The following is a 20237-nucleotide window of genomic DNA, read 5'->3' as shown; positions in this document are numbered from 1 at the left end:
CATCCAGAGAACTCAATCTGGGGACCGGGATCACACCCTGAGCCTAAGGCAGAGGCTCAACCACTGAGTCATCCAGGCATTCCATAAAGGTAAGAAATTTTAGCTGGTGAAGTCATCCTCTATATAGTGCGCCACAACCATTTAGCAGTAGACTGATGAATTACATTATAAAAAGCAAAGACCTTCCGGAACCTGACAATCTTTCTGGTTTTAATGAGAAGGAAATTTGGTGACGTCTTCTCTTTTTTCCCAAGACTCTTCCTTCACCCCAGAAAGACAAGTAAGGCTGTAAATCTTTCCAACTATTGCTGCTCGAAGTATTTTGTGAAAGAGATCTTGCTAAATAAAGAGAAAGTATAAACATATTTTTAGGTTTTCAAGATTTTACAGTGTGTATAGCAGCTATTAAAATGAGAAAGTTACCAGAGCTCGAAATACAATTTGAAAAGTCTAAGTAGAAAAAAGCCAACAGAGATTCTTTCATCTTTAAACACAATTCGGACTAGCAATGTGTGGTAGAGGAAAAAATTTTCCACCCCAAAATGTGTCTCTTTGGCATATGGATTGTTTTAGGTTGATTATTTTTAAGAAACAGAAAACTCAAGAAGTTTTTCTTTTACTAACTGCTTAAAAGAATTTAGACAGAAGACCTGTTCCAGGAAGGGAGCTAGCACCATAGTTAACTATAGTTATAATATGAAGTAGGACGGGTAGATAGGTAGGAACCAGCAAGGCCTGTTTGATCAAAGTCCTCTCAATATCCCACTGTTTCTGAGTTGGCCAGCAAACATTTGTTTACCAAACATTTACTCTTTTTCATCTTCCTGTAAATTGCTTTCCTTAGCTTTGAGGTCCCAGACTTCTCTCCCCTTCTGTTCAGGATGACCTATGTACCGCATCTTGCCTGTCTTTGGAATCTTTTCTGTTTATGTGAATTCTTCTGGTGCATGTTATTAAATTTGATTTTCTTCTGTTACCTGTCTCATGTCAATTTAATTTTTAAACCAGCCAAGAGAATCTTGAGGGTAGAAGAAAATTTTTCTCCCCAATAGTACAAATGCAGGATATAAATCACAGCCAGATATTCAATGAAAATCTAGAATATATCAGAGTCTAAAACAGCATTATAGTCATTTTGGAATCAGAATTGCACCAGAACAACACTATGCTTATGTAAGCAAATTATATGCATTTTCTCTGTGTTTACACAAACACACACATTCATATTATTTTTTAAGGATTTTTATAAAATTTATTTATTAATGAGAGATAGATAGGTAGAGAGAGAGAGAGAGAGGCAGAGACACAGGCAGAGGGAGAAGCAGGCTCTTTGCAGGGTGCCTGATGTGGGACTCGATCCTGCAACTCCAGGATCACGCCCTGGGCTGAAGGTGGCGCCAAACCGCCAAGCCACAAGGGCTGCCCATACATTCATATTAATTTATACACTGTATTTAAGATAATTCTATATAATGCAAATATGTGAGCTCAGTTCTTCTTCACTGTTGTTTTTACTATAATTGTATTATATTGAGTTTGATAAAACCACAAAGATGCCACTAAGTGACTAAATATTGCATACATGAGAAAAAGAGAATTAAAAAAAATGATGTCTAAGTCTCTTCCTATTGAGATAGATCCTGTATGCACATGCACATCTCTACATCCACCCATAATAATTTACATATTAGATTATTTTTCCTTAGAAAATTTTCTTTTAAGTCGTTCTGAGGTATGTACAATAACATAGCTCTCTACTTAATAATGGTTTTGGAAGCTAATAAATCTTTAAGTATTTTACATCCTATTTTAGCTAAAATCAACTTTGAAAATTAATGCAAATTATACTCGCTAAATTTAGGAATGGAGTGTAATTCTAGGTAATTTAAGAACCACCATACAGTTTCAATTTAAAAAAAAAAAAAGTTGCCTGCTAGCTGATTTTACAGATATCCAGTGATTCATGAGTCTATCTCTGCATTTTATTTCAGCTAAAATGCACAATAAAGGCTGCAGTGCAAAGTAGTGATACAACATGATCTTTAGAGAAAGCTATAAAACTCAAATTAGAATAAATTTGCTCTGTAATGATAATTTTTTGGCCTTAATAACTTCATTATATAAAATGTTCTCGATTACATAGTAATGAAGTCTCTGTCCAATGAATTTCAGTAAAGTAAGGCATATACCACAATTCACAAAATATTTATGATATTTTAGCAAATATTATATTCATTTGGAAAAGAAACAAAATAAAATACTTAAAATAATATTATAAACATATTATAAATATACAGAATTATTGAACATGAAATTATTTACTCCTATGTTTATGTCTGGTTGTTAAAAAGCATAGAAAAGAAATAAGTTATATGGTAAAATTTTAGTTTTAATTTGAGGTAATATTTAAATACCAAAATGGGAAAAATCAATCTTGTTTTCACTTATATTTATTTCTCTAATATACCATCACCAAATGAAACGTTATTATTTGCAGTTGATTATAATTTAATTATACCATTAATTTTGTTTTTAAAAATATCATTATATTAATTTTGGCTTTAAATTACATAACACAGAAGAAAATTTGTCATTCATGTAATTACAAATGACTTTAGTGTGAAACTTGTTACAAAGTAAACATGCCTACCATTGTTGTCTCAGCGATGGAGCCAAAGCTGTTTATGAATATGTTGCATGTGACATTAACAGGAGGACCTGAAAGAGAGATGAAAACATAAGGGCTCTTTATTTTCAAATAATTCCATGCTTTTCATTATTAATTTTTTATTTTATTTTATTTTTTAAAAAAGAAAATCTGTATTTTTATATTTGTATACGCCCCGATTCTGTGAATAATCTGAACTGAAAATCACAAATTCATAGTCTCCTTTGAACACTGATGCTGGCCCTTATACAAGTCATTAATCTCATTTAGTCTCAGTTTCCTTGATTAGATATCTCTAGTAACTTTGTAAATGTCTGATTTGGTAAATCTAACATCTGAACACCTTCAGGCTGTTTCTATTGATTTCCCCCCCTTATTTATGGGCCCTATTTTGCTGCATATTTTTTGTCACATAATTTTTGTGAGGTTAAAAACTGGGTACATTAGATAATACAATGTGGCAACTCTGGAAACCAGACCTTCACTTGCATCCCACAAATGGTCTCTGCTGGTGTTCTTTGCTGGTGTACTTTGCTATTTAGTGACTTATCCAGGTAAGTCACTAATCACACTAAATAATCACTTTACCTAAAAAATGTCTGCATTTCCCTATGGTGTGCAGCCACTGAGGTCTCTGCTCAGTGACCTTAGTGGTCAACTAGTGATTGGTCAGATTTCCTTATTGCCCTGAGTCAATACATCTTCCACCCTTTGCCAGGGACTTCATGTTTGTTTGGAGGGATGCCTTTAGTGTTCAGGCCTTTACCTTCACTTCCTTTCTTGCACAGGGTTTGAGGTCAGCCAAAGGTGAGAGGTTGGGGGACCTCCCAGGTCTTTCCTAGGCATGGACACAGCCTTACACTTGTGTGTACTCTCTAGACCTACAAGAGGATATTAGAGCTTTTCAAAGCTGCCTAGGAGCATCTCATTCTTCAGATCTTTTAAAAATTTTTGTTCAGGCTCTTGTTTGCCCAACTGGTATCACAGCCTTAGGCAGCTGCAGTGTTAAACCTTTTCTTGTAATCATTTTCAACAAATGCCCAAGGATAGGATTGCCCTACTGGGAGAGTTCCCAGTCATAGCCCAATAACGATAAGCCCTCTGAGTGGGACTCCTCTAAGGAGTAGGCCAGATTAAAGTAACATAGCTGTGGAGATGGACTTTCTGAGGGGCCGGACTTTGATACATGCTGGGCTCCTGGACTGTACAGCTTCTGTGGTTGAGAGGCTTCTGGTTTTCAAGGCTACCAAGAGCTCAGGAGTGGAACCTATTTAAATACTCTCTGTTTCTAGAGAAGCCTATTGGTTTGTTAATTACACATTCCTTAGTGTGTTGCAAGCTTTTCAGAGCCTTTTAAGGTTCATTTTGACCATTTTTCCAGTATTTCTGTTGCTTTTTTTTGGAGGAGTGAATTTACAGAGAACATCGCTCCACCATTCCAGAAGTCCCCTATAAGTGCCTGATTTAGCATTCATCAAAAAACCAACAAATTTTGTTTTTATGAGATCCATTTATTTACTCCTTTACTAAATATTTAAAACTGTGTACACCAAATTGAAGAAGACCCAATGAGATTATTACCTAGCAGAGTAGAAGGAATAAGATCTTATAAATTGGTGAGTACTTCTCGTTACCAGGTGTTGTGCAGATTCATAGATACCATTTAATCCATATCACATTGACAGTGGGTAATATTACCATTTTAAAAATAGTGAATTAAAGCTCAGAGAGGATAACATAGGTGCTAATAAATAGTACGTTTAGAATTTGAATCACCAGTCTGATTCTAGGAATCATTCTTTTTCCGCATCATATCAGGTTGTCCCACGATCTTCACATAACATTACATCCAAAGGATTCCATTATCTGGCTACTGACTTTGTTATGAAGCTGAAATAGTATGTGGTAGGGATTAAAATAACTCTATGAGTTAAACTCACCTAATAGATAATGCCACACACAAAAACCTTATCTAAGATAGCAGCCCTTGCCCTGTATCTCTACGTCCCCCTCACTAGAGATAATCCCTTCAATTTATTTAATGGATTCTTTGGGGATTTACCTAATTTTCTTTAAATAATGAGTTTATTTTGCTACTCTTAAGTGCTCCACTTTTGGATGCCTCCACAGCAGAAGAGGATTTAGCTTTCTATCAAACATTATCACCATCCCTATTAACATAAACCTTTTTTTCTGTCCTCCTAGGACACAGATACTGTTGCATTGTCATTGTTGTTAGATTCATTTATACTTTTTATATCATGACAAGGTGAATATTACCTCCAACTAAGTCATGCAATAAATTATGGCTACTTTTCCTGTCCTGAAAAACATTTTCTGGCGGTTGATAATTGCTTTACATATTTTACATCGTTTCCTCCATATGTATCATTAACTTACCCACAAGTTCTAAAATGTCTAAATTATGTTTCAATGTCAGATTCATCACATATTTTATTAGCTTTATTGTCCTTTGCATTTACTCCAAAATGAGACTTTTTTGTTTTGGAGCCTAGCAGTGATCTTATGATCTCACATGATCATTATACTGGGGATTACTTCTATCTTCTCTTTGGTGGGATCTCCTTTCTTGGCCTGCATATTGTCATTTTTCTTCGTTTAATTCTTCATTGTATTTTTTTAAGATTTTATTTATTTATTTGAGAGTGAGTGAGAGAGAGAACAAGCACACAGAGGGAGAGGGAGAAGCAGACTCCCCACTGAGCAGAAAGCCCAATGTGACGTTCCATCTTGAGACCCTCGGATCATTCATTACTGAATGAGCCATCCAGGCACCCCTATTTCTTCATTTTAGTAGAGCATGTCCTTTAGTAATTTTTGGAGAAATGGTGCATATGGATATGAAGCTTTGGAGAATTTGCTTGTTCACAATTTGTTTAAACACCCTCTCAATTAACACCTAATTTTGGTATACAATTTTAGGCTGAAAGGTTTTTTTTTCTGAATTTTAAAGATATTTCTCATTATTTTTTGTATTGCTATTAAAAATATACAAAGCCATTCTAATTCTCAATCCTTTGTAAAGATAAAAAAATCTTTGTGCCAATATTTAAAAATAAATTAAAAAATAAAAAAAAAACAATGCCTCATTAGTTAGAATAGTTGAAAATTATTTGTGGTTTCAATTTTCATTTTCTTGATTGCTGGTGCACAATTTTCATCTTTGCTTTTGTACTCATTTTCTCATTTCCATTTGTCTTGCTTGAATAAGACGGGGAAAAAAACAACAAAATTATTCAAAAATGAAGCTCATGATCCATAAGCCAATGAATTCTATGCACATTGAAATAATCTTTAAAATAAATCTGTACCTGATTTTAACCTAGATGATATGGCAAGCAACCAAAACACCAATATTTGTAAAAGTTCCCCAGGTGATTCAGATGTACAACAATGCTGGAAATCACTGGCCTAAGGAACTTCAGAGTAGGAACCTCTGTGCCCATTATACTATAGGGCTAAAAATGAAAGATTTTCTTAAAAGTGAAGAAATAGGGAAGAGTCAGAACTTAGAGTTAGGCCTTGAAGATGCAAGGCCATTAATTTTGATTAGAGAGTGTCCTATTATAAGTTTGATCAACAATGCTAATAAAAAAAGTAAATGCTGCACAGTTAGAAAGAGCCCAAAATCTATTGACCATCAAGATGCATAGAACGTAAAATTAAACAGAAATAGAAAATAAATTATTTTAAATATGAAGGATGGACATTAAAGAACAAGAAAATCTCATGAAAGTCCTGAATCCAAGAGGTGCTATAATTATTTGACTACTAGTAGATAGATTTTTAAAAAATATTTCTTTTTTATTTCTAAATATTTACAAATGTTTAAAATTTTTAAGACAATAAGGGTGTCTTATACATCAATTTGTGACAGAGGAGAAAGCATGAATCTTTTACATCCTGATTATTTTATCCCATCACAAGAGCAGTATGAAGTCACAATTAACTGTTAGATTCCTTTGACTTAATATAAGTCTAAAGTACTGAACCCTAAAATATGTACAAGTACCTGGCAATTTTGAAAAGCTAAAATCAATCATTCATATTTTCAAAGTTATTGTTTTCTAGAGAATGCTCAAACTTTGCTATTTTCTTTTGCTGCTAACAGTAATATGAATATAGGGAATATTGCTTAGCTTGAGACAAATTCTTCTGTGCTCTATTGAGACACAGCCTTTGGAAAAGAAAAAACACAAGGACATTGGTATTTGGGTTAATTCATCTTTCAAAAAAAATCATCTTTCGATAAAATGTTGATGGAAGTGCATCCATGTTGGGAAACATGGCCCAGTATATTGTTGTCACTATAAGACTGCCTGCTTCATCTGACTGTGAACTCATTGGGTGAAATTGGAATTAATAAAACAATGAGGGGGGTGGGCAGTTGATTTTTCTTATTTTAATTTAGCAAGAGGCAGGGGCTTTATTTTAGGGACTTTAATTTCTTTGTGGACATTGAATACAAAATGAGGCATTTTTTATTATGTTGTTTCATCTCACCCTTTAAGTTTAATTATTACTTTATAATTTTACATGGTGGTGGTGAAAATAGAATGAAAATGGAAATTCAGTATAGGCTTTGTGAGCCTGAAGTGAGTGCTATTTGTTTGGATACATTTCAGTGTCTCTTGGGCTTCATGGCACTTCCTAATGATTCCAGGAAGATTCTGAAAGTAGCAGTATTAAGTTTGGTGGAAGGCTCCTCTGAGGAATTTGCCTTCTCTCTAAAATGCACTGGCATCCCAAGTTGATCAGAGGCTTGCATACAAGGTCAATGAGTAAAATAAGGAAAATAATGCATTTCCATAGAAGAGCAAAGGGTCATAGGAGGAGTAGCTAATTGAAGTCTACTTCTAGTTGGGAATATGATGTTTTATAATATAGGAAATGGACTCACAGCCCTTGCCTCTTCAATATGCCTCCAAACCAATGCAATAAGCTCCTCCTAATGGCAGAAAGCCAGCCTGGTATCAGAGTCTAAATTTCCTGTAGCAGTACAGTAAGTCACTGAGTATAAGCCTTTGGTTCATTCCATTGGCTGTCACATGTGTTCTTTGCCTGATTATTAGAATATACAAAAGTGCCATACAGTTCCCGTTTGACTACTCATGTGTATATTCTCTTCTTCAGCAGAAAGAAAGGTGAATGAATTCAGGCAATAAACCTTAATTCCAAATTTCAAAAATAGAGTAGACATGCCCTTGAAATATGTGTTTATGTATATATATGTGTGTGTATATATATGTACATAAATACATATATATGTATATATAATTTTATTTAAAATTTTTTTAAAACATTCTAAAAGTGTAAAGCAACTTGAAAGTGAAAGTCATGTTTTTAAAGGTAGTCTTGGGCTATATCATGGAATGTCTTTGATGTGATACAAAGTACTTGGAATTTACTTTGTGATGATGAGGGAGCCATTACAGATTTCTAATCATGGTTGTATAGTGAATCAACACAACACAGCGAGTTGTTAAATAGATGGCGAAAGTTTAGAGACAGAGAACACATGAATTTATTGTTATAGTCTAGGTGGGAGATAGGATGGCCTTGACCAACGCAGTGACAGTGAGAGATGGATTACAAAGAAGGAAGTGGATACAGTACCATAATGTTTATCAAGCCCTGTATTTATAATTTAAGCTTCTGGTCTATGGCAAATCAGAGCAGAAATCTCAGAGTAATCTTTCTACCTTAGCTATTGATATGTATACTCAAAAATTTTACAGAGAATGAAGCTCAGAGAAGACTGGAGATATTCTATTGCCATTACAGAGAGCACCTGTTTAGCAGTCTTTGGCCAATCTGCTACTTCTCAGTGCCAGTGCAAAAGCTGTTACATCCATCTAATACACTGCTATGTTTAGCAGCAGAGCAAAGAATTGCTTTAGCATCCATATGGCAAATTGTGCCTTTAAATTGTTCATTACATTAGCCATCATTGGCCCGAAAAGTAAATGACAGTACTTGCAGATGTTTTCAACGGTATGTTTTCTTTTAGATGTCCCTTGAAGAAGTAGAACATGCCTTTCAAATTCAGATATAGATAAAGGTAAAATGGCAAAGTACATCGCAAAGCCTTGGCAATTAGATTATTGCTACTCATACTAGGGAAAAACTATTCACAAGGCAAATCTCAAGCAAACAAACAGAGAAACCAACAAAAAAATAGCCCAAGATTTCATAAAAATAATTCCAAGAAAATTTTAACATAATGTTGTATTAAAACCTCACCCTTTTCAAAGACATAGAATTCAACTGAAAGACTCAATCTCAAAAAAAGGTTGTATTTACATCTATACACATGAACTTATGTGTGTACATGTCACATGTATGTATGTAGTCATGTCACAAGGAGAGACATTATTTATTTATTTGCTTATATTAAAGATTTTATTTATTTATTTGTGAGAGGGGGGAGGGGCAAAGAGAGAAGAAGAGGGAGAATTCTCAAGCAGACTCCCCGCTGAGCATGAAGCCCTATGTGGGGCTCGATCTCAGAACACTGAGGTAACTGAGCTGAAATCAAGAGTCAGATGTTTGACTGAGCCATCCAAGTGTCCTTTATTTTATTTTTTGATTGACAAAAATAAACTTGATGACTTTAGATCCAGATTTAAATTATTTGTTAGATACTCGAAAAAAGTTTGAAATTTATGGCATAAAAATAGGATCCAGTTTCTTCTTTCTGTTTCCTTTCCTTCCATTTCCTTCCTGCAAATGCAGTCTTCAAGCCATTCAATCAGGCAACACAAGATGGGCATCCGTGCTGGGATGGCTATGGGGAGCGTGGTAGACCAGACAGGATGAGAAGGACATCTGGGGAGAAGGGGTATATACACAGCACACACAAGATATTACAGCTAGAGGATGTTCCTATAGGGAGACAGCTGGTGTGGAGTATTAGAACCAGAGAAGGGTGAGGAGAGTGTCCACATGGGGGCATCTGGGCATGATCGATCAGAGTCTGAATAGGAGGGACTCTAGGGCATTTGTGCAGGAGAGAGAGTGGCCAGTGACTGCAGACAGGGAGAATTATTACATATTGATCAAATAAATCATTATTTTAATGATATAGGGAGCCAGGTTTCTTACTGTCAGATGAGGAAGTTAAAATACGAAAACTCAGAAACTAGAATAAACCTATGGTATCAGAGATATTAGTATGAATCATAGTTTTCAAAGAGAAGTAAAGATAGAGATGTAAATTAATATACATATGAATATAAACATGTGTGTATTTATGCAAATATGTGTATGTGTATAGATAAATCCTAGAATATATGAACTTAATCAGTTAATCAAAGTGAACATTAACAGTGATAGCAAAATTTAACATGGTCCATTATCTGATAAAATATAATCAGAACAAAGCACCACTTCTGTGATACTCCTATTAAGATGCATTACTTAAAATGAATCATGAAGAAAATTACTAATGCAAACTGAGGTATATTCTGCTAAATAAAGAAATAATAATATAGTTTTTAAATGTCATGATCATAGAAAGCATGAAGTTTTGGTTCAGACTGAAGAAATCAAGGGGAAATAGTAAAATAAAAGACATGATTCTGAACTGGATCCTTTTGCTATGAAGTCATTATTCAGGTAATTGATAAAATTTGAATGGGAGCACACAAATTGGTAACAATATATTCACTTTTATATCTTATTTCAATGGTTAGGATGTGACTAAGAGAATGTTCTTACTTGTATGATACACTCATATATTGGGGCATCAAGTCAACAACTTTCAAGTGGTTCAGGAAAAAAAAATTTGTGCTGTACTTGCAAATCTTGTTAATTTGAGAACATTTTAAATGAAAAAGGGAAATTACCACATAAAATACATTAAACACTAAAAATCAAGGAAAATATAAGATCTAGGGCATACCAATCTAAATTTGTGAGCATTTCATGTGAACATTTATAGTTTTAGAAAGACTTATCATTAAAGAGATTCTTCCATTAAAATGACCTTGCATTATGTAAACCTGCAGGAGGAAGCCTATATTTTTCAAAAAATAAATGTGAACTTTAATCAAGAATAATGTTTGGATAAATATAAATACTTAAAATGGATAAAGAATATGCTAATACTTTTCCCTGAAAAAGAAGCCAGGTAGGAATTAAGTAATAGGTATACATGCCATCCTGCGGGATAGAATGTGTTTTAGCAGAATAAACTATTTGAAACCTGGATTTGTGATGTGGGAGAAAGGGATTAATATAGAGAAATATTAAAAATGAAAAAACAGAAACCATAAAGACATTGTGAAGGCAAAAAATGGTATTTCTAGATAAAGAAAATAACCATTGGAGATTGGATTTTTTAAAAATGGCAAAAAGCAATAAATGTTTGGGAAGGATATGTAATTGGGTGATTCCTGAGAGAACACTTTGTGCCTGAATCCAAATTAGATGTAAGGGTTATCAAACAATAAGGTCAAAAGAAAGAAGTAGAATCCAGAAAAAGTTGGTAAAATGGCCTAGTAAAATAGAATTTTATTGTCTATGGATGTACATTTATTTGCTATCTGATTGTTTTTCATCCACTATCCTGCTTCTAGTTTCAAATGACTCCTAGATGCTTCTATTTCAAGATGGAAAGTTAAACATAGTTTTCTTTCTCTCTGAGGACATAAAATTATGTTAGCAAATAAAAATGAGACTAAACACATCATACAAAAGAAAATGGGAGGAAAGTCATAATTAGTTTGGTGACACAAAATATAGAAGGCAGGAAAAAAAAAACAAAACAGTTGATCAATGAAACAGAGCAGAACCTAAAATAAATGTGCGTTAGGACAGCATGAAGAAGGGAGCTAATGTGGTAGGACTGACCCAGGGAGGCACAGAGCTTAGGTTCCTCCTCTTCAAGAAAGGAGGTGGGAAGTTAAAAGGGGTCTGCGGGGAGAAACCAAAGGTACCTGTCTTAGAAGTTCCTTGCATCCCATCCATATTCCTACAGAGCAGGAATGGCTTGGGGTTTAGCCTGAAGACATTTTTGAAGGCATGGAAATAACTTTTTTTTTTTTTAACTTTTTGCAAACATAGTTCATTAAGATGATTGGGAATAATATGGTTCTCTGAATCAATGCGGACTTTTAAAATACTTTATTTTCCCAGCTATACTGAGATATCATTGACATACAACATTGTTTAAGTTTATGGTGCACACTGTATTGATCTGATACAGTTGCATATTGAAATATGATCACCACCTTACATTTACACATCTCCACCATGCCACATAATTACTATTTCTTTTCTACAGTGAAAACATCAATGATATACCCATTTAGAGACTTTTAAATAGCAACTTAGCAATTTTTAAAAAGATTTTATTTATTTATTCATGAGAGTCACACAGAGAGAGAGAGGCAGAGACTTAGACAGAGGGAGAAGCCAGCTCCATGCAGGAAGCCCTATGTGGGACTCCATCCTGGGACTCCAGGATCACACCCTGAACTGAAGGCAGACACTCAACTGCTGAGCCACCCAGGCATCCAAACAACTTAGCAATTGTTAATCATCCGGTATTATAATCCATATAGTATTAACTATAATCAGAATGCTGTGCATTAGATTCTTAGAATTTATTCAACTTCTCTTTGCAAAAAGTTAAAAAAAAAAAGATGGTTGGAGAAAACAGAGTTCTGATACTACATTGAAACTAAAGCTGTCTGTATTTTCACATCTGAAGGACTGAAGGACGCCAGACCATAGCCTAGTTGACACTCAACACTCATCTAAAGCACAGTTCTGTTCAGGGCAGGAATGTCTCTGTCAGATTTCCTTTTCTAGTGAGAAAAATAGTAGCAAATCATCTCCTTACACACACACACACACACACACACACACACACACACACACTGCCACCACCAGACAAAACCTGTTATCGGCACCCAAATCAACTCAATCTTTCCTGAACTACAGAGTATTTCTATCACATGTAAGAAAAGTAGCAGCCTAAAGAGAGGGAACAAGATGAATAAACATAACTATTTCTGCAGGAAGAGAAGAGGGATCATCGGGCAGAAAAGAATAACAGAAGAGGTGAAATGCATGAATTAAGACATTAAATAAGAAGTTGAGTTAGTGCAATAGAATCTTATCATGCCATTTTTGTAAAAGGCAATTTTTTTGGAGCGTTTGCTTTAAAGAAGTACAAGTGTACATAAGAGCTGTTGAGGCAAGGAAGTGCCGCTTTTCATCACTAATATATTTAGACAATTGAATTTTTTCCCAGTTCAGGCACGTGTTTCTTACTACTGTTGTAAACAAAACAGCTAAACATACAAAATAGCACCTGCCTAGCAACCTGTAACACAACGTCTGAGATGTCACATTCAAGGAAAATAGTTTAGGATAAAGAGGACTGTGAAGATACCAAGACATAATCGCAGAGTTAACATCTTCTGACACACTCCGAATGACGCCAGGTATAATATCAGAGTCATTTACAGAACAAATCTGAACAATCCTCCCTAAATATAGAGGAAAAAGACAAAAGGGTAAAGGGTATGAGTGGGAGTATGTTAGACACAGATGAAAAAAGATCAGATTTTTTTTAAAATAAAGAGAGCTGTTTTAGAGAATAACACAGAGCCATACTTTAAAAAAAATAAGAAAAATGTGTATAGTTAGAAAAAATAGTCTACATATAAGGAAGCAAAAATCAAAATAGGATTTTTAGTTTTTTTTATAATAGTAAATGTCAGTAGGCAATGGCACAATATCTATAGACTTTGCAGTTAGAATTCTGTAGCTTGATAATTGCATAATGTTACTTTCATGTCAAATGTATAAACAAGAGATTATTGTATAATACTATTCAGTGATAAAAAGAAATGAGCTATCAAACCACAAGGAGACATGGAGGATCCTTAAAAGTATACTATACTGTCATTCTGAAAAGTCTTCACACTATAGGATTCTACCTATATGACATTCTGAAAAAGACAAAACTCTACATACAGTAAAAAGATCAGCAGTTGCCAGAGATTTGGGTGGAGACAGAGAGTGACATTCATAGCTGAAGCACAGGGGATTTTTAGGGCATTGAAACTTCTGTAAGATACAATAATGATGGTTATATGTGGGTTATTCATTTGTAAAAATCCACATAAAGGGATGCCTGGGTGGTTCAGTGGTTGAGCATCTGCCTTTGGCTTGGGGCCTGATCCGAGTGTCCTGGGATCTAGTCCCACATTGAGCTCTTTGCAGAGAGTCTGCTTCTCCCTCTGCCTATGTCTCTCCTCTCTCTATGTCCATCATGAATAAATAAATAAAATCTTTTTAAAAAACACACATAAAATGTATAACATAAAATGTATAACACAAAGCGTGAACTCTAATGTAAACAATGGACTTTAGTTAATAATAATAACACATCATTAGTAACTGTTGATGAATAAATAATAGTTAATGTTAATTCATCAGTTCTAACTAATGTACCATACTAATGCAAGACCTAAACAATAGGGAAAACTGTGGTGGGTGAGAGAGATGTGGAAATTCTCTGTACTTCCCAATTGATTTTTCTGTAAACTTAAAACTGCTGTTTAAAAAGTCTAGAAATTTAAAAAAGGAAAATTAAAAAAAGATAGAAAAACCAGAGCTCAAAAAGTGTATCTATCAACTTACTCCTGTTCTGAAAATGAAGGGAAAAAAAGGGTGTTTTATTCTATATGTGTGTGTGTGGAAAGAGAGGAATAAAACTTGAAGAAAAAAGAAAGAAAACTTGAAAACTAAAAGAAGAGTCAGATAAAAATATGAATTTAAGAAACTTCTGGGGGTCCTCCCTTAAATCATTTGGCCCTCCAAGTCGGTAACATGATAGGATCGTGTGTTGACCACTGGCTCTATAGGCTGTGTGGTCCAGGCTATAGTGAGGTGTGCTCTCTCTCCCAAATGGAAGTGCCTCTTCCATTTCTGCTTTCCCCTAGAAAGGAAGAGTTCTAAAAAGAAAGGATTTCAAATTCCAGGGAAGAAATAGTGTTGCCTGACTATTATTTTCATCTTTCAAAACGGAAATAACTATTTCTACACATGTCATTCCTGCTCTCTAAGACCAAATTTTTGAAATAATGATTTGTGCAAAACTCTAAATATTTGTCGAAGGAGTAACAAGTTTTGTGACATTTGGAGCTTTACTTGCTAATTCTTTTTAGCAGGCTCTCAGATTATTTATTTATTTGTTTGTTTATTTGTTTATTTATTATAGGGAGGTGGGCAGAAGGAGAGGGAGAGAGAATCTTAAGCAGGCTCCATGCTCAGTGAGGAGCGCAAAGCAGGGCTCCCTTTTACCACCCTGACATCATGACCTTGAGATTATTTATGACCTGGGCTGAAATTGAGAGTTGGATGCTTAACCAAATAAGCCACCCAGCTACCCCTACTCAGCTTATTTCTAGACCTTATTGTTATTATTAAGTGTATTCTTTATAATAGTTCAAGAAATCATTATATTAAGCAGAACTAAGATATGACCTAGATTTGGAATTGTTTTTGTACTCAAATTATCCTAAAGGCAAAGAGATTTTTTTTTTGAGAAACCTGAATCTTATCAAAATTTAATATAAGTTACAAGCATTCTGAAGAGGAAGAGAACAATTGAATAATACTGAACAAGAAAGATAATGTTTAGTGAGTTAGGCATTTAAATGTTTTAATTTCTATCAATATTTATTTTTATAAGTAGCTAATAGTTATATTTAATTTAATTACTAAGATAATTTTTGATGGAAGAGGTTGTCCTATCTATGCTTGGTGCCAATTTAAGGAGTTTTAAGATAACTATTTATTCCTACTTTTGTGTGTTATATTTTAATAATTTATTTAAAATATTTAATCTTAAACAGGTCAGATTTTTTTAAAGGTATAGGTTGTTTTAGAAAAATGTGACAAAAAAATACAAATTGGGGGATCTCAAAGTGGCTCAGTGTTTTAGCGTCTGCCTTCAGCCCAGGGGGTTATCCTGGAGTCCCAGAATTGAGTCACAAGTTGGGCTCCCTGCGTGGAGCCTGCTTCTCTCTCTGCCTGTATCTCTGCCTCTCTCTGTGTCTCTCATGAATAAATAAATAGAATCTTTAAAAATATATATAAATAGTATCAAATTTACCTTAAAGAAAAATGTCTACATCTAGATTTTTTTGTTAGCAGTATATAAAAGAACAAAGTCAAAGTAACATTTTAATAAAGTCAATTTATATTGTTTCATAGTTGTTCTCCACTATAGTCTGCAAGATACCTTGATGTATATGTACTTGTAAAAACAATCATAAATTTGAAATCAGTATTCCAGAAATAAATTTCATAATAATTCATTTGAGCTGGAATAGTTAACATAATTTTAAATGTTGATATTTTGAAAGGTGAAAATACTATCACATTAGTAATATACTTTGTATTTCACTGAGATTGAAGCTAATGAAATTGAACATTCTCACTTATTCTCTGTAAATTGTCTGAGAAGATCAATACTGAGATTTTTTTTTCTCTCACAAAATTTGTAAATCCCTGAGAGAATAAACCCCCGAGATGTTTTTTCCGATGCTTTTATATTCTGAATACACTTGCCCATTGCCTGAGCAATTATCCACGTAAATCATCTTATACTTATAGAAATAATAGAAATAGAATAGAAATAGAAATAATTTCTATTAACAAAAATGTTATTTTTATTAACATTTTAATCTATGAAGATGAGAGGACTAAATCAATTAAGTTATTGTAATATATTGTTACATCTGTTTTGGCGAATTCCCACCCCTATTGTTTTTTTTTAAATAAAATTACTTAATTTTGCTTATTAAGAAAATAAAAAGAACGGACTAGTGGAATATCTGCTACTGATATTCATGTCTCTAAAGCTTTAGAGTATTAATTTCTTGTCTTTGACAAATTGAGAGGTGGAGTATATATATAATACCCAGCTTAAATTAGTTTATTTGATTAGCTAGGTAAATTCCTTTAAAAAAGATAAACAATGGGAAAAACAATCAATATGGCAGGTGAGGGAGACATGTATTTTTAGTCTTGTGAGCTACTACACAGAAGAACTGAGTGGAATGCTACTAGAACAGTTTCTCCACACTTTTTATGAGCTTCTTTCTTAAAGAGGGGTAGTGGGTGCCTAGGTACCTGACAATAGAAGGGCTGACCTTCCTTTCTGTCTAACCATCTTCTGACAGATCTTGGATTTAGTTTGTTAGTATATAAAACCTCAAAAAATATTTAAATATATTTTATTTATTTCCAATATTAGGCAATTAAATGATGGTCAGATTATCATTTATTTTATTCAATGAAATGACACTGTTGAATGTGCCTAATTTGGGGAGGAGGCTGTGAACTACCCCAGAGACAACAACATTTGACTCTAGCAAGAGGTGAAAAAACAAGAGTGTTAGCTAAGAATTAATCCATTAAGGTATCCTTTTTAAAGACTGACATGATTTATGGTAATCAAATGAGCATACACTTGCTTTTCTGATACTCAGAGTAAAAGATATCTTGAAAAATCTTAAAGGAGAGAAATCCCCCCTCCCCTTTCTTTTCTATTCCTTTAAAGGCACTGGGAAGTAAAAATTGATTCTCCTATACACAATTAAAAAAATATACTAACTTCTAAACTGGGTTTGGTTATCAGCTAGTTTTTAGAAGTATACTTTTATTTTAAAAAATCAGCACTTATATTAAGAAAGACCAAATCTTTTCAGTCCTTTCCCAGCCTCACACATAAATAGAAATATTAATCACATTTAAGATGATTTAAAATTTCCTTTGTTAAATAATTGAAATGATAAAATAAAAGTAAATTTTCCAAGAGAGTAGCAAAGGCACAGGTGCTATTTTGTGGTAACTCACCTGCATTTTTATTAAGATATCCATTGAGTCTGTTTATGTGATTTTTAAAAACGTTCACATACATTTAAAAACTGAGTACATTTTCCCCATTAGTTTTCAGTGAAAACAATACTTCTGAATCACTGAATAGAATCACCATAATGAATCCAATAATTACTGATTATGTTTCTTGCTGTTTACTGATATGACAACTGAATATTTTTCAAGATCCATTCAAAGTTAGTTTTCTACCTAATGTCAGGGATACTGCTTTTCCTCATTTTGTAGAAGATCCTCATAATGCCAAAAACTCATTTCATTTGTGTATGATATCTCTTAAGCTGTACTATTTTCTCACAGCTTACATTTAGTGTGTTTCTCTCATGCAGTTAAAAATATTTATGGTTGGGGCACCTGGGTGGCTCAGTTGATTAAGCATCAGACTCTTGCCTTCAGCTCAGGTCATGATCTCAAGGTCATGAGATGGAGTACCCCCCTACAGCCTGGCACTGAGTATGGAGCCTGCTTCGGATTCTCCCGCTCCTTCTCCCTCCCCCTCTGCCACTCCCACTGCTCATGCTCTCTCTATCTTTCTAAAATAAATAAACAAAATCCTAAAAAAATATATATATATACATGTTCAAAAAATATAAAAATAAAATAAAAATATTACAGTCAAAATGCTTAAAGACAAATCAAAGCATGCAATCTATGGGTCAAAATCATTTTGAAATTGAAGCAATTCATAATTTTTACTTAAGAATTATCAACAAATTTTACTCCTATTTTTTTTCTCCTGCTACCCATTCTTGGCTTTTATTAGTCTTTCTAAACAATCCTTAAACAACTGCTAAGCAATTCTTTTTCTTTTTTCTCCCATAAAAACAAATTCAGGGAAAATAATTATAGACTACATTGTATTTCCTTTCTCTTTTAAGAATGAAAATAGCTTAACTGAATCTCATGGAAACGGTAGGTATTCTTATAATTCAGATTATTTTCTTTTTTGAAATAGAATAATATCCCAGAGATATTAAAGCAGTATGAGCATAGAAGTAGCTTTCTAATCTTTTACCCTAGGACATATCATGGTTCTGAATAATCTACATATGACCTGTATAAAAATGTTGCTTATCACTATATTAAACAGAAGATTAAAAAAGAGTATATATGAATTGGCAATTACACTCTTTCCTATAAATTTAGGTAAAACATTTGGTAGATGGAATAATTTTTTAAATGTTATCAGTCGTTTTTAGTTATCCAGACCCTTCCCAGTACAAAAATTCAACAACTGTTTGATTCCCCACAATATAGAGTCTTGCTGTGGGGAATTTAAAATATGGTTAATACCAGATTTAAAAAAGCTTCCTTTCCAGTGACTAGGAGTATATTGTAGGAATATCTCCAAAAAAAATAATTTCCTAAAATGAATCATCATGACAACAAGTATTATAACAAAGAAAGACAAAGAAACACTATTGGTCCAAAGAAGATAAATTCAGAGAGCTATTAACATGAGAATAGATTTTTTTCTCTCAAGACATATCTATGATACTTGGAAGATTACTGGAAATTAGCATGAGAATTTTTGGTGGAATTAATCTGAAGATTTATCTTGTTAAAGCATATTCAAAACACATTTCACATAGAATAGTAAACAGAACAATTACCTTTAAAGTTGGGTCTAATTCTTGCATCATATCCTGATGTTCTCCCCATTAATTTATCCAGAAAGTCAGAAGGTGACATTGGAGCACTTCGAGATCTTGCACTGTCTGTTTCCTTTGTTGCAACCAAGCTATAAATGAGAACATTCAGATTTTACCAAAAAACGATAACAAAGTCTTCCTAATAATTGTCACCATAAATAGCAAATAAAAATGGTAAGCAAAAATACCTTTTAAAACAAAAAGGAAAACTTTCTCTACTATATACAGTGAATGTTATCATAATGACAGATAGGTCTTTATAGATCTACAGTCAGTATTTATTAGGTTTCACATGTATTCAGCCCAAAGATCAGAGGTGACATTATTTTGTGGTAAGTCTGGGCATAAAGGCATTTCCAAATTAGTAGGCTTTCAAAATTTGTATTTACCCAAGTTTGACTTCTAATAGTAATTTTTAGTTAAAAGTGTCTTAGAGATTCAGGCATAAGAAAAAAAAGAAAATTAAGCTGTGAGATATAATTCTTACTGCTCTTATTGAGGGAAAAGCATCACCTTTCAAGTTTTGCGAAGTCTTCTCAATGGTAATAAAACTTCTGTCCTACAGATTAAGCAGTAATGTTCTTTTCTTCAATTAGAGGCTTCCTATATTAGTAACATACCCAGTTAAATTCATTCTGCTTTCACTTTGTATCATTCATCTACAGCATCTTTTATTCGGATTTAAAATTTGTGCATTAAGATTGAGAAATCACCATCAATGTGATCAGTGCACCTGGTTATTTTACAATAAGAATGTGTGTCCAGGAAAGTAAAGAGTTACTGTACTTTTTTTTCATTCAGACATTTTCTGCTTTATGCAGCTGCTCATCCTAGAAGCACAAAAGTGTCGCTGCACCCCATCCAGCTCCTCATTTACTTAGGCTGGTCCACAGAAGGCCAGGGTCTGCTTGTTAAGATCAAATAATTCTTTTTATCCATAGAGCTTTGCTCAGGGAAGTGCAACAGACTTCCTG

The 20237-nt window shown here is 33.7% G+C and overlaps 1 protein-coding gene across 2 annotated transcripts in view; it reads right to left on the bottom strand.

Annotated features, from left to right (window-relative positions):
• The window catches only part of GLRA3 (glycine receptor alpha 3), a 170885-nt gene that overhangs the window by 115214 nt on the left and 35434 nt on the right, over positions 1-20237 (bottom strand). For both annotated transcript variants that reach the window (XM_055300334.1, XM_055300335.1), the window contains exons 2-3: positions 19225-19352; positions 2651-2718 (exon numbers count right to left, since the gene is read on the bottom strand). In XM_055300334.1, the coding sequence (XP_055156309.1) occupies positions 2651-2718; positions 19225-19352 (196 nt within the window). The remainder of the gene's footprint in view (positions 1-2650; positions 2719-19224; positions 19353-20237) is intronic.

This window comes from Nyctereutes procyonoides, unplaced genomic scaffold, assembly GCF_905146905.1.
Source record: "Nyctereutes procyonoides isolate TBG_1078 unplaced genomic scaffold, NYPRO_anot_genome, whole genome shotgun sequence".
Taxonomy (NCBI): domain Eukaryota; kingdom Metazoa; phylum Chordata; class Mammalia; order Carnivora; family Canidae; genus Nyctereutes; species Nyctereutes procyonoides.
Note: the sequence above shows the minus strand (reverse complement) of the source record. Positions and strands in the feature narration are given on the sequence as shown.